This window comes from Engraulis encrasicolus, chromosome 2 (assembly GCF_034702125.1).
Source record: "Engraulis encrasicolus isolate BLACKSEA-1 chromosome 2, IST_EnEncr_1.0, whole genome shotgun sequence".
NCBI classification, from domain to species: domain Eukaryota; kingdom Metazoa; phylum Chordata; class Actinopteri; order Clupeiformes; family Engraulidae; genus Engraulis; species Engraulis encrasicolus.
In genome coordinates, this window is record NC_085858.1 from 34,916,017 (window position 1) to 34,931,016 (window position 15,000).

Here is a 15,000-nt window from a genome sequence, read left to right on the forward strand (position 1 = left end):
TATCCATAAAAGACTTTTGATTTAATTTGCAAAGTGTGAATGCGACAGGAGGACTCGTGGGGAATTACTAGACAAAACATTAATCCAAACCATGTTTGAGAGCAAGTATTTCACTCCACGGGACGGGATGAGCGTGCTCCTCTGCCGGTGCCAACTAATAACTTCTGTCAAAATCTAAGCGGCTGCCTCTGGTGTAACATCAACATCACTCTACCGGCCACAACGACTCGACTGAAAGAAAAAGAAAAAACATTCACGCTTATGTCGCATGTCCCTTTGTTTGGCACTACTTGCTTCGAGCGGAAGAACACGACCCTCTGAAGCAGTGGTGTGGACCAGATTGTATAGAGTAGGCGGAGTAATACAGAGTAGCTCCTCAGTTCGGAAGGAGGCAAGGAAAGTTTTTCAAAAGTTCCTGGAGGTGTTTGAAGACGCACTGCTGCCGGTGCGAGCAGCGGAGTATTCCAGCTGGATTTTTATTGAAAACACGGTTTTATTTTCTGCGTGAATGTGAAAGTTTTAAAATCTACTTTATGAAGCTCCGTATCGAAGTTTCTTGGACCTGTTATCTTTGCGTTATTCCTTGGAGGATGTATTATTGGTAACACTTCTGAAGAAGAGTTGGAACAGAATTCCAAAATGAGGATTAACAGTATTTGGATATTTTTATCACTTTTATGTGTTGTACAACATATCGATGGTAAGACCTGTGCCTTAACTTTATTTCTCTTAGTGCTGTCTATTGACTCGCACGCGCATCTGCGTGCTTGTAACATGGGCTAAACGATTTTAAAAGTGTTACCAGAAACATTATTTTGCTTTGTAGGAGTCTGTTGTATCTCTCTTTGACACTCGGCCTTATTAGACTGGTTGGAACATATGGCCTGTGAGATTCTGATGGTTAGTTGTTTGACAGATTTAAGTCCACAGTAAAATAACAGTTGTATGCGCGTGGAAACCTAAATACAATCTTGACGTATTTAGATAAAGCTTTGCATGGAATGGTCTGTGTTTTGCCAGATGTTTATTGAGTTTGGTAATGTTTTGCTAGCATATTATGAGCCTTGAAGTAGGCTATTTTGGTGATAATCTTGGAGAGATGCTGTGTGATACCCTGCACCATCCCTAATTGCATGCGTTGTCAGTGTTGCCAGTGATTATGGTGCGAATACTGTCTTGCATTTGTGTGAATAAGTAAGTACAACTATTAACAGCCACATCGTGTTTATTGGGAAATCTGCTGTGGATAGCTGTTAAGTTGTGTGGGGTTAACTAACTGAACTGCATTGTCCCCGGATAGTCTATTGTGTATCGGTTCCCCCCTTGTCCACCAGATCTGGGCTCACTGCTCCGTTGTTTTAAATGGGTCTGGGCATGTGCGTGCACTAGCTTACTCACGGGCACTGGGGCCGTGAGAACGCGACCGCTGAACAGCGCAGTGACTGCATGCGCAACGAAGCAACAGATGCCATGGTCCACAAGTTGCTTTCAGTCACAATTGCGAGAGAGATGTGACCACATCTGCTTTGTTTAGCCTACGAATTTGTTCACACAATTTAACTGCTAGCCTACCTGGTTCGAATTGTGATTATTTTTTTTGTATTTCTTTTTTTTTTCGGTTCGATGCTGCTGGTTAGGCTAATTGTGTTGTGGCGGCAGGGATGTTCCCCAACATTACCCCCTACGTTTACGAACAAAGAACCATTAACATTTTCATCAATGGGGGATGGGTTAATTGTGCTTGGAATATTATTTGGTGGATGAACTTTACTTAAACCATTACCCATGACGCAGGTGCAGGGCCCCAAAATACTTAAATAATGAAAAATAATAATAATTTCCAAGTTGTGTTGTTTTTTTAGGAATAGCATAATATCCTTGTCAAATTAACATGTTTATTGTTTGATTTCTGTTGGAGATAACTTTTTTTTCCCCTTTTAGCCTATAAACTAAATTATGTGGCAATTCAGTAGTTTAAATCCCCTTCCTTCCGTATGTCCCCTAAATTGGGGTGTCCTGACTCTTGACAAATTACTTCAATCTCTCTACTGGAATTCTTCCAAAATAGGCTACCGGCGTCCACTCTCGTATGACATTTGAGTTTTGAAGGTTGATGGACAACCACTGCATCAGAGTCGCGAATCTGTGTGAAAGAATTCGAATCCTATCTCATTTCCATGTCTACACCCATCACAGCACGCATCTCCATTCTCTTGCTGATAAGGCATTATCTTCACGAGCTGAAGGGTAAACACGAGCTTACCCCAGAGTGCTGGCGGCGACGTGAAAAATGCCTTCAAAGAAGCGGGAAAGGTGGAAAGGTTCAACTCCATAAAATAATGGAGTTTGAACGATAGAGGTGCAAGGCATTTTGTAACAGTCTGTCATTAGGCCTGCAGCTTTTTGTCTTTTAAAAACAATCTCGTATAAACACCAGATGCCATAGATATCTGTGGTTAAACGCCAATGTGATTCTCCCCTGTGTAAACCCAGTAGCACACATGCGTAAAATGTTTTAATGTACGGCTATAAACGACATTGGGCAACATAAATGTGGAAATAAACGAGTGCAAATGTTCTGAGAGAAAGGGCCCAATTCAGACCCCTCACACAATACCCTCTCCTTTTCAACAGGACTCCGCTGTGTGGATTCATACAGACCTTGTGAAAATGGAGGAATGTGCATAAACTCCAAATGCATGTAAGTGCTGTGCTTTTTCATGACCATACAACCATACAACACTGTAACAATGTCATATGTTCAAGGCATTCTTTGATTGCATACTGGTTTCTTGTTCCTGATTTTTTTTTTCAGCAGTAGCTTTTCTTTTCCTTTCTTTCATGGCTAAGTTTATTGTAAGGCCATATAGGCTACACAGACACCCTGGGGAAAGTGAAGCATAATTTTCTCCACAGTGATCTTGTGTGTATCTGGACTGATTGTCCAGTCTCGGTAACTAGTGGCAGATTGAGTACATGGATACAGTTGCAGCTGCGCTGCCCTAGAGAAAGGGATTGGAATTTGGCCAAACAAAAGGGAACGGTTATCACTCTTCCTCGCATCTTCAGAGGGCAAATACACCACTGTGAGCTTTGCATGAAAGTGTCTCTACTATTTGGCAGCGAAAGGCTTTTCCCATCACACACTACACGTGTGTGTGTGTGTGTGTGTGTGTGTGTGTGTGTGTGTGTGTGTGTGTGTGTGTGTGTGTGTGTGTGTGTGTGTGTGTGTGTGTGTGTGTGTGTGTGTGTGTGTGTGTGTGTGTGTGTGTGTGTGTGTGTGTGTGTGTGTGTGTGTGTGTGTGTGTGTGGAGACGAAAAAAAATAATCTAGAATCCCCATCAGGCTATGGCTTGTAGAGACAGCATGACACAACATCCACTTGCACCTGTCTGGAGGATTTGGGAATCGTGAATCACGGGGTTAGAGCATCCTGTTGCCTTAATTTGTGTAGTGCGCTGCGCTCTCCAAAGGCCTATCTACGATGTCACAATAGTTTTTCTTCTCCCCACCTAAAAAAAGTCCTCTTCTCTTTTCCTCTTTTCTTTTCCTCTTCTCTTCTCTTCTCTTCTCTTCTCTTCTCTTCTCTTCTCTTCTCTTCTCTTCTCTCCTCTTCTGGATTCTAATGCGAAGTGATTGTTATCATATGAAAGCCCCGGGGCTGTTGTTTTTAGTTTCCCGCCTGATTTGGAAATGTGTGTGTGTGTGTGTGTGTGTGTGTGTGTGTGTGTGTGTGTGTGTGTGTGTGTGTGTGTGTGTGTGTGTGTGTGTGTGTGTGTGTGTGTGTGTGTGTGTGTGTGTGTGTGTGTGTGTGTTCCCTAACCCTTCATTCATGCCGGTTAGTTAGTTTTCTTTTTCCATTAGGAAAAGCTACGTGGGAAACAGCCTCTGCTGTTAAGGCCCTCACCCGTACGGGGGCTATTAGAGCCTTTTCTGGCGAAACTAAAGACTGTACATTAACCCATTTGAAATAGAAGGTATACCTCCCCAGGAAAAAGTAGTGGGATGTTGTGAGGAGACAAAGGGGGCGTGTTTTTGGGTCTTTTTGAGGGCTTTTTCTCTTTGTGATTTGCTCTGGATGGCTTGCCACCTCAGGCCCTTTTTCTCTACAGTAACTTTTATGACTTTATGGTTTGTGACCACTCCCTAGCCCTTAGTGATAAGGTCACAGCCTGGCGAAAGATTGTGCATGGTACAGCCTCTGACAGGAGGGGTGAGAGGAAAGAATGCTACCACTAACCACGGCCAACAAAGCAAGCCAGCCTCCCTCCCTCACTCCCTCCCACAAGAAGGTGCTTTTGTGCTTTTCGAGAAAGTGTTATAATATAAGGAATAGAAGAAAGAATATAAGGAATCTTTTAGTTCCTGACTAAATTCACCCTCCCCCTTCCCTCTTTTTAACTCCACTGTCCCTATTCACTAGTTCTAAATTCCATTGCCTGAGGCTGCTTTTTTCACAAGGCAACCAGCCAGGTAATGAGATGGTCCACCCTTTGTGAAAACTACGGCTTCAAGGCTTGTTTAGTGATCTTTCCAGAATGTGCTGTTGTTCAGGTATCAGGATTAGGTCAACTCTTTTCTTGAAAGCAGATGGTTCGCACCATGAAAATAGTTTTGAGCAGACTCCAGAACTTTCTTAACTTCATGATGAGAAACAAAGAACTGCGACTTTTATTCTAGAACTGAACTGAGATGTCTATGCATGCATGTATTAGGTTGTGAGGTCATAGTACTCAACACAGTCTTGCTACCATACCATTGCCAGAGAAGACCCACACTCCTCTGAAGTCTGAAGTTGTTGTAAAAAGTTGAAGTGTGTGTGTGTGTGTGTGTGTGTGTGTGTGTGTGTGTGTGTGTGTGTGTGTGTGTGTGTGTGTGTGTGTGTCTGATCTGACGCGACGCTTCAGGTCACATGTGTCAGCAGCAATGCGAGCCAGTCTGCCTCTTGTCATTCAATCATTACCCAGGCCACATCAGGGTGCGTGGCGCTCAGGCAGCAGGTGGGTCAATGTGTAATGGCATTTACAGCCCCAAGTCGTTCGCTCATTTACTACCTTTGTCCAAGTTTGTCTCAGTCCTTTAGTTTTTTTGCCTGTGGCCTCTAAAATCAGAGCATTCTTTCTTTGCTATTCTTTCCCCTAATTTCGCTACATGTGTGGGACAGTGTTCAGGCTTTCAGTCGTCTCTGTGTGCACGTAACAAAGGGGCGTGTAGGAAACTTTGTGAACTGCCCCCCCACCTCCCCTCCTATTAGAAATTGCCCTCTTGGTCCCGCACCAACCACGAATGAGAATCATAAAAAAGGGACCTGTAAAATGTCATACCACACAAGGTGGTAACACGACCATGCCAAGTGGCCTTGCTCGGCACAACACAACACAGCAGAGTGGTCAGACCAGTCCTGTGTGGGGGCGAGGAGGTGAGGGCGACCCCGCTCCACCCACACCCACATCCATACCACCACCCACACCTCCACCTCCACCCCCTTGACTTGCTCGCTCGCTTACTCGCTCACTCGCTACCCTTCTCCTCCCTCCCCTCGGGATAGCAGCGTAACCAGAGATCCAAAACAGCAGAAAAGAACCTTTATTCCCCCAGATACCTCCCTGTAACAAGGCACCACGGGGACAGAGGACCGAGAGCAGAGGAGAGGAGAAGCGGAGGTGGAGGTGGAGGTGGAGGAGGGTGTAGCGAGAGCAAGCATAGAAAGGGCACCAGAGGGGAGGAACAAAACAGGAGAGGTGGGGGGAAAGAGCCAGAGCGAAACGCAGCAGTGCAGTAGGCAGGTAAAGTTCTCCAAAGGGGGAGGCCTTCTAGCACTCGCTGGCTGAACAGGTGCAGGTTTCCAATAAACACCAATATGGCTTTCTCAGAGGAAAACCTTCAGGCTCTTAGTGTTCCACCTGTTCAACATGAATCTGTGTCTAGGGTTTTTTTCCTTCCACCCTCCTGCTTTTTTTTCTCCTTCTTTCCTTCCTTGGACGAGAGCCAGCAGAAAGCTGATGGGTTGTGCAATGACTCTGTCTACAGTCTACGGTTCCTTCCTTCTCTACCTCCTCCGCATGTGAATGCAACTTTGGTATCGGTAATATTATTTGAGCGTAGCCCCCCTGGTGGCAGCCTTTTGTGTTTGTGTCTGTCCTAGATACATACACCCATGTGCTGGCAGCACACACACGCACACACGCACACACACCATACCTGGTCTTACTTTAAGTCTGAAGGGGGAAATGAATGAAAGAAAGAAGAATGAAGGAAGGTTTTTTTTTAGAGAAGAAAAAAAAGAATCCCTTTCGCCCTCTGAACCCTCTGGTGTCAAATTACCCTGTGCGTGCTCTGCTCACCTGCGAGGACTTGTAGTACTGAGCACTACTGGGCCGGAGTTGGGAGCTGGGAGTTGGGAACTGGGAGCTGGGAGGGTGTCTTGGGCCGCTGTGTAACTGTTAGAAGATTACAGGGGTAATCCTGCAGGGGCCTGCTCCCCCGAGTGCGCCCATTCAAGAGGGCCATATTGAAATGTTGTAGAGAAGAGAGAATAAGGGAAGGGAAGGGAAGGGAAGAGGGTGGTGGTGGTGGGTTTAGAATGTGGAATGTAAAGGCAACAGCACAGCATAGGCAATAAGACAAGTCTCTGTGCCTACTGGTGGGGAGTTTAGAATGTAAAATGTAAAGGCACAGCCACAGCATAGGCAATAAGACAAGTCTCTGTGCCTACCGGTGGGAAGTTTAGAATGTAAAATGTAAAGCAACAGCCACAGCATAGGTACTAGGGCAAGTCTGTGCCTACTGGTGACAGGCGGCCTGGCTGATGGCCTCTGCCATACCGTGTGTATACAAACACACCGGGTGGTTTGCCATGCTCCTCTAAGACTCATGGACTGATTTGAAGTGGTTGTATAGGATGAGCTGGGCAGGGGGGTGACCAGATCTCTTCACTGAGGAAAGGAAAACCACCTGCTAATGCAAGCCGTGTGTGTGTGTGCCTGTGCTTATGTGTGTGTTGCGGAACACGAGAGCAGAGCCGTAGGACATATGTCGCTGTTGCATTGTTCCCTTGTCCCTCGCAAAGACACCATGGAGTGACGTGTGCACTTGTAGGTTAAGAGTTGTAAGGCTGTAAGGCAGGCGTGGGGGTGGGTGGGTGGGTGTGTGCACTGGTCTCGGTTGAAGAGTCAGGAAGTCTGGTTAAAGTGTAGCAAAGGGGACCCTGGGCCCGTCCCGTCCTCCTGTCCCGCCCCGTCCCATCTTCGGTCCCCTCCGGTGTGCTGAGTGTGCAAGCCGAGTCCTGCGTCGCCCCCAGAGCGCTCCCTGAACAACACTGGGCCTGGAGGGAAGATAATTAGGCAGATTGAGAGGGTGTCATTCAGAAGGGATCCAGCTGGAAGAAATGGGGGGGGGGGGGTGTGGGGGTGGGTTGTTCAACTGAGGAGGATGGGGTTGGGATGGGGGTGGGGCGAGAGATTCGGTGGTGGGGTTGGTTGGTTGGTGGTGGTGGTGGTGGTGGTGGGTTTGCAGAGAGTGAGTGAGGGAGCGAGGGGTGGGGTGGGGAGGGGAGGCTGTGAGGCAGGCTGTGGCTGCTGCGGTGTAGTGGGGACAGCTGGTGGATGTTGTGATGGTAATCCAGTGAAGTCAGCGCCTCACAATGGAGGAGTGGAGGGCCAGGTGCTGCCATTGAGCCGCACTCGGCCCCCATGCGGAGTCAGACAGGCTCGTGGAGGAATGGAGCCGGCGGCCTCGAGGCCGGGCCGGGCCCCCCTTCCTCCAACCCCCCCAACCCCCCACCTCCGTACATGCCCACCGCACACGCGGCAACAGGCCGACGCAAGGCAAGGCAAGGAGCGTCCCCGGTCCCTCTTTTGTCTTCATGTTTCTGCTTGTTGTGAAAAGGCAGAGGACTGTCTTCGAGCCTCTCTCTCTCTTTTTTCTTGGTCTTCTCTTTCTTTCCCTGAGCTCCCTGTCTTAAAAGCACGTAGATGAAATGTCTCTTCTTTCACCTCAGAATGCGGAATGGCAAGAATGGGCACCCTGTACTAGATTCTGAAGGGCCAAAAAGAAAAGAAAAAAAACAGAATGAGGTGGCATTTTAAGCACTTCAGCTACACTGTGTATCATCTGTGTCCGTGTGAGCAGCAGCAGCAGCAACAGCAGCACGTGTTCATGTGCGCAATGCACTGGTATGATACTAGATACAGTGTTTCTCGTTATTATTATGGATGGCTTTGCCTTGACCCTGGTGCCTGAGTGAGACTATAAATTGCTAATGTTGTGTTTTAATGACCCATGGAAGCCGCCGGCTCCTTCACAGGAAAGTGATGGATGAGAGTGCGGCCGAGTTTCTGCGTTTCTGTGTTTTGGTGTTTGGAGCAGCCAGCCTCTCTTAAGCTCACCAGTAAACTTATCAGGAGTGTCTGTTATGGTTTGCACTTAAACGTCCTACGCAGAGAGATAGAGAGAGAGAGAGAAAGAGAGGGCAAGAGAGAGAGACTCTGAACTGATTAGCATTGCATGCATTGCATTGCATTTGTTCAGCAACATAGCAGAGCCCCGTGAGTGGTGAAGGCTAAACGGAGCATTCAGACCCAGGGCTGTGGACTGGAGCCTGTGTGTGTGTGTGTGTGTTTTTTTCCCCTGCCTGCTTGTCTCTTGAGGTACTTGAGTGGTGGATTAGGGAGGAATGCTTCGTAAGATTGATTCTACCCCATCCACCTTTTGCTCCTGCTCTTGCTCCTGCTCTTGCTCCTGCCCCCTGCTCCTGCTCTTGCTGGTGCACTGGCTGCTGCTATTGCGGCCACTACATTGTCCCCTCCCCGTCCCCATCTCCAGCTCAACTCATCCAGACAGTCATCTGAGGAATGCCCCAGACAATGCTCCCAACCGGGGCCAATTTTAAACGGGGCGGGGGGTTGGTGGAGTTGGCGAGGCTGGTGTTGGAGCGAGCGGGGCACTGTTTAGGGAGGGAAGGGTTGGGGAGGCCAGTGGATAGATAGATAGAGAGAGTGAGGCACGGAGGGAGGGAGGGTGGGTGGGTTAGGGTGGTTTTAACCGGAATGTCTGAACTCATTCGCAGGGAAGTGGCAGGCTCTGTTCATAAGCTAACACGCATTCGGCGAAAAAGGTTCACGGCTGTCTGTTTGACCAGCAAATTAAGCCGTTCGACATCTTCTTGGGGACTGCAGGCAGCGGCCGGTCTGCAGGCTGCACTGCCTGCCGTATAGAGAACCCTGTGATTTGTTGGTGACAAAGAGGGACCAACGGTTATGGTAGATAAAGCCATGCCATTTGAAATTGAATCCAAGGCGTGCTCTACCAGACCTAGTGAGAGGAGCTCGTGAAGCTGTGCGGATCAACACAGGGGTGTATTTTTGGAAACCATAGTTGCTAACTACGTTAGCTACTTTGTTAGTTGATATGCAACTTCCCATTGGCAACTACCCAAGTTGCTAAATGCTAATAACTATGCATTCAAGAAATACAACACAGGTCTGGCGAGAGTCGGGCAAGGAGTTTCCCACCCTAAAACAACAAGACGTATTTAGAATTTAATAATGTTGACTTGAGGGTCGACCGCGACTGGGTCTGGGAGAGCGCGACTGCGAGATGGTGGCAGAAGTTCCCAGGCCCTATCGGAGGAAGTTGTCACCTATGACCCCTCTCTTTTCACTCACATCCTGTATGTCAGACCCCCTTCAAGACGGTGTATGATTGGCTGCATTGCTCCCATCTCTCTCTCTCTCACACACACACTTAGTGTTTTCATTGTGTCATATTTCTCCAACAGTGCTACTGTCCTCAGTGTCACTCACAAGCCCCCATTGCTGGATAATTGGTTTGAGTTTCCCTTTCGCTGTCCCCTTGCGTTTCGAAGATGGCTTTTTTATATGGGAAGATAAACAGTGCCGCTCCTTAGGGCTGTAGCGATATTGTTTCGAACCGAGAAATCTTGATACACAGACTAACGATAATGTATTTCGATGCAAGGAGGCAGTATCGTGATGAACCTTTTCAAAGTTGTGTTACCAGAAAACAACCGTATGATATGAAGTGATAGTGCTTCCAAGCTTCACATCATCATCATTATTATATTTAAACTTTTTACAAAATTATTAGTACCTCTTGTAACCTATTCTACCTAAAAACTATCATAGTTTTTATTCATAATTTTATTTTACAATGAAATCGTGGGGTGTATCGAACCGTAGGTCATAAATCGTGCCAAGAACCGAATCGTGAGTTGAGTGTATCGTTACAGCCCTACTGCTCCTGCTTGTCTCAGTCTGTGGATGTTTCAGCTCGACCCATTAAGGAAAAACAGACAGAACTCATAACCCTAAGATTGCAGGAGTCTCTCCTGGCGCCTTTTCTCAGTTCTCTGTGGTTTTTCTCATTAAACACAGAGAGGGGTTTGTTTATAGGTAGGGCTTCAGTGTGGTTTTTTTTTTACAGTCGGGCATGTGTTTGTTTTGTTATTTAGTTGACGTGTGAGGGTATACAAGCCGGGACCTCACCCACTCTCCTCAGCTGCTTAGAGGTTTTATTGGTAACAGTGGTGAAGATAGCAGACATTCTTTGGCCTTTTCCCCCTGTGCACTATCCGTACGCCTTATCAGAGTATCAGTGCTGATGTAGGCGGCTTATATAAAAATAGGCTCTGAACTTGTAACATGCCATCTGTTTTTGAGGTTTCTCAACAATGTTCCAAATGGCATGTCGTTCTCCTCAGACACTTGTTTTATGATCATCATCATCATCATCATCATCATTTCTAGCTTAAAGGTGCACTTTGTGATATTTTTTGTAGTTTATTTCCAGAATTCATCCTGCCCTTTCAAAAGTATTACCTTTTTCATGAATACTTACCACCACCATCAAATTCTAAATGACTGGGAAAATTGCACTTTTCATACATACAAAGGGGGTCTGCCATTTTTGAGTGTCCAGAAAGTGGCATTTTTAGCTGCAAAAGGTACAGTACTTTGGTCATGCTAGTAAATATTAGTCAATTATTTAGTAAATATTCACGGAAAGATCAAATTTGGCAGTAAAAAGCATAGTTGCAATACCTACTCTGGCCACCATATCACACCGTGTGCCTTTTGAAACATTCATAATCAGGACATCTGGTAAGTCACACTGCATTGCAAGTAAGAAAGATCTTTCCCCCGGAACAGATAAGTTATCCTCCTCCTCCACCCTGTATTTCAGATGTTTTCCTCAGACTGTGCCCACATCAGAGGGCCATGTGTATTCATTAGGCCTGTCAGCAAGTCATATTTCTCTGGTGTCCTCGGGTGCGTGTTTACACCACGCCGCACAAATGGGAGAAGAAAAGGAACCTCATGCCTAAATTAAGCTCAGCTTTGAAGAATGACATAAAAAATCATCATTTTGCATCGCATTGCATTGCATCGTTTTTCATTTCTTCCATTTAGTCCCTGAAGACTAACTTGCAACTGCAACCAATTTGGGGCTGTTCATCATGTATTCATTCCAGAAGATGTGAAAACATCCTTGTAACAAAGTCTTAACTGTGACATACTGGAGGTGTTGATGGCAAAGAAAGGAGAAACATAAGGAGGTAGCAATGGGTCAGACCCATTGCATGAAGTCAGTCTTTCCTCCATTAGCCTGCTGCGTCTTCGAGGTCTGGATCAGTTTAGGTATTGGGGTGGGGTTTTGTGGTAGAGCGCTTGAGGAACGTCTTGGAAGTCCTCTGGAACAGTGAGGGAAGCATGCAATGTGGGTTATGGTCAACTGTTGTTTTAAATACCAGACATTCCTCTTTTTTTTAAACCAATCCCCCACCCACCCGTCCACCCTTTAGTATTGACAGTTTGGATAATGTTTTGCAGAACGGCGCATCTCAAGTTTTAAAAATAGACGTCTTTTGCAAGTCTCGCTCGGCCTGGCATGATGGAGTAGCTGTTAACCACCTTCCTTTTGTATACAGTCAGTTGTGTGTGTTAGGCTCTACTAGCCTTCAGCTGCGAGCACAAAGGAGTGTTATGATTTCCCCCCAGAAAAGACCCTAACCACACCCTGACCTGCAGCTGAACATGGAGGTGTCTCCACCATGGAGGAAAGATGCCTGGAAGACAAGACAAGACAAGACAACGCAATACACCACCACAGAGAGAGCACAGCGCTAGTTTTTTTAGAGTAGAGAATCATTTATTAACATCATTTGACCAAATTTTTTCCCCTTTCGCTCCTGCGGAGGAGTTGACCGCAAGTGGTAATGTCCACATTGTTAATATTCATTCCACCGGGCTGAGCAACAGCCCTCCCCCTCTCCATAGAGTTCACTGCCTCCATTATCTGCCCAAAACTCTGCTCTCAGCACCAGAGACCTCTATGTCAAGAGAAGGTTTTGAGAAGGTTTTTTAAGGGAATTGATTAGCAGGGAACGTTTTTTTTTTCAAAATTAAGTGTCAACCTTTCTTAGAAAGGACATTATGTTAAAAAAGAAAACTGTCCTCACAGAACCCTGTCTTATATGTAAGCCCCCCTTCCACCCTTCCAACCAAAAAAAACTCGCTCACTTTGCTCACCAGCCATGGGTTACTGTTGCCAGGCTACAGACAAGGCCTGTTGGTCCGTGTAAGCAAAGGCCTGAGAGCCAGGCTGTTTGGGTCACCGTCCCAACCCCCCATCCTCCACCCCTCCCTCCCTTCCTCCTTCCTCCTCCTCCTCCTCCTCCTCCTCCCAGAGCCTCCCTCGCACAATGGGCTTCTGACTACTTTAGCTCTTTTATTTGGGCCACAAAACACTCCCCTACCCCCACTTTGGTTGCTCTCTGAGAAAAAAAAGTAGAGAAGGGGGAGGGAGTTAGGAGTTGGAGGAGAGGAGAGAGGAGAAGAGCAGTGCAGAGCAGTGAAGAGAGGAGGGGTCTTGGGTTGCTGTGGATGGGGAGAGGTTGGGTAGGCTGCTGAGTGGATGTGTGGTTGTGTGTGAATTTGGGGGTGTGGGGGGGTTGTGCTGTAGGCTCTTCTTGGCAGTGTGGTGTCGGTATGGGCTCGCACAAAAAGAATGGAGCTGAGCTTTCTTGCTGTGTGTGTGTGTGTGTGTGTGTGTGTGCGCGTGTGTGTGTGTGCGCGTGTGTGTGTGTGCGCGTGTGTGTGTGTGCGCGTGTGTGTGTGTGCGCGTGTGTGTGTGTGCGCGTGTGTGTGTGTGTGTGCGCGTGTGTGTGTGTGCGCGTGTGTGTGTGTGCGCGTGTGTGTGTGTGCGCGCGTGTGTGTGTGCGCGTGTGTGTGCGCGCGCGCGCGTGTGTGTGTGTGTGTGTGTTTGTGTATGCTGTGCACGTTACAGCTAAACACTCCGAACATGTCTCGGCTGCCTCTCTCTCTCTTTTTTTCCCACACACAACAGACAGAAAGCGTCAAAAAAGAAAAAAAGACAGAAACAAGTGAAGCGAAATTTTAGTTCCGAGTGACCTGAATGGTGCTGACCCCACAAAAGAAGAGACAGATAGAGAGGTGGGGTGGAGGGGAAGACAACAACGGCTTGCTTCCTGTGACACTAAGTGAAATGTCTGCCCAGAGGAATTCGCTGTCTTTGTGTCTGGCCCCTTGGCGGCGGTGGGAGCTGTGAGCCTGGGGAGTTTGATGAGAGAGACGACAAACGAATGAACGTATGAACGAACGAACGAATGAAGGAAGGAAGGAAGAGGATGAGCGGTAGTAGACAGAGAGCAGGAGAGAGGCCGAAATCGTCTCATGCTTGCTGCCTTATGGACCATGACCGACCCGATTGAGGCGGGCTATTGCAGAAGGGCGGTGTGTTTTCACTGCGGGTCCGCAGGTGATTTGACCCCCACCACCACCACCACCATTACCACCACCTCCCTGCCTCCCGTCCCAACCCCAACCCCCTGCTCCAGCATATAGAAAGCATAGGGCTAGTTTTGCCGGCATTGTATTGTGTGTCCTAGTCCTAGAGGGGAGATGAGGGGGGCGGTGTCTTGTTACCTGCCACTGATGACCTCCGGAGCAGGAAAAGTGGCGTCGGGTTTCCGGAGCGGCGTAGAGGTGCTGAGATTCACACACATAAATCTTGGTGCTCAGCATCTTCGTGTGTGTGTGTGCGCGTGTCTGTGCGGCTATGTCTGTGCGGCTATGTCTGTGTGTATGACTGTGTGTGCGTCTGTGTGTGTCTGTGTCAGTCCATTTGTGTGTCGAGGAAGACCCTCATGTAGTGCGTTCTGCTCCCATGAACCTCCAACAACAGTCTTTTAACACGGACCATGTGCTAGTGTTTGACATAAATAAAATGCCAAGTGTCAGAGCGATTTTCATGTAACACAGTTTTTTTTCCTCCAATCTTTTTTTCTTTTTGTTCTTTCTGGCTTCTTCTTCTTTTGTCTCACTTCATATCCTTTATAGCGCCGCAGGAGAGTTCCACCTGTTGCGGAGGCCTCCAGGCCTCTCCTCCCTCCCCCTCTCTCAGCTTTTCCCTGGGAAGGCTGCGTGTAAGTTTTGCCATGTAGATGGTGGTGGTTTGCAGTGTTGCAGTGCAGTGCAGTGTCTGTGTGTGAAATTTTGGTTTCTGTGTGTGCACTAGGGCTGGGTATTGCAGCTATGTTCCTGTATCGATTCGATTTCGATTCTGAGGGTTTTGAATCGATTAATCACGATTCGATTCGATTCAATTCGATTCACTCCGAATCGATTCAATCCGTTCCCTTTTTGGTGCAAGGATTTCCCCCAAAAGATGCTGTCGCCTATTTTTATATAAAAATGTCAAAGGGCTGTGGTTTGACAGTGTTAACAGATTGCTAATTTGTAATAAGTAGGCCTAGGCCTAATTGACTAATACCTACTGGGTATTTTCCATAGACCTAAATGACACAAAAAGAACAAAAAGAAAAAGAGCAAAAACATCGATTTTGTGCCCTGTGAATCGATAATGTGAATTTTAAATGATATCGATCGATTATCGATTGAATCGATTATTTTACCCAGCCCTAGTGTGCACAGTATTGATTTTATGGGTCCTTATCTGCCG

General features: G+C 47.2%; 1 protein-coding gene across 1 annotated transcript in view; it reads left to right on the forward strand.

Moving 5' to 3' along the window:
• Positions 1-393: 393 nt before the first annotated feature.
• The window catches only part of notch3 (notch receptor 3), a 53,353-nt gene continuing 38,746 nt past the window's right edge, over positions 394-15,000 (forward strand). The window contains exons 1-2 of the mRNA XM_063187368.1: positions 394-700; positions 2,635-2,701. Of these exons, the coding sequence (XP_063043438.1) occupies positions 640-700; positions 2,635-2,701 (128 nt within the window). The 5' untranslated portion in view covers positions 394-639. The remainder of the gene's footprint in view (positions 701-2,634; positions 2,702-15,000) is intronic.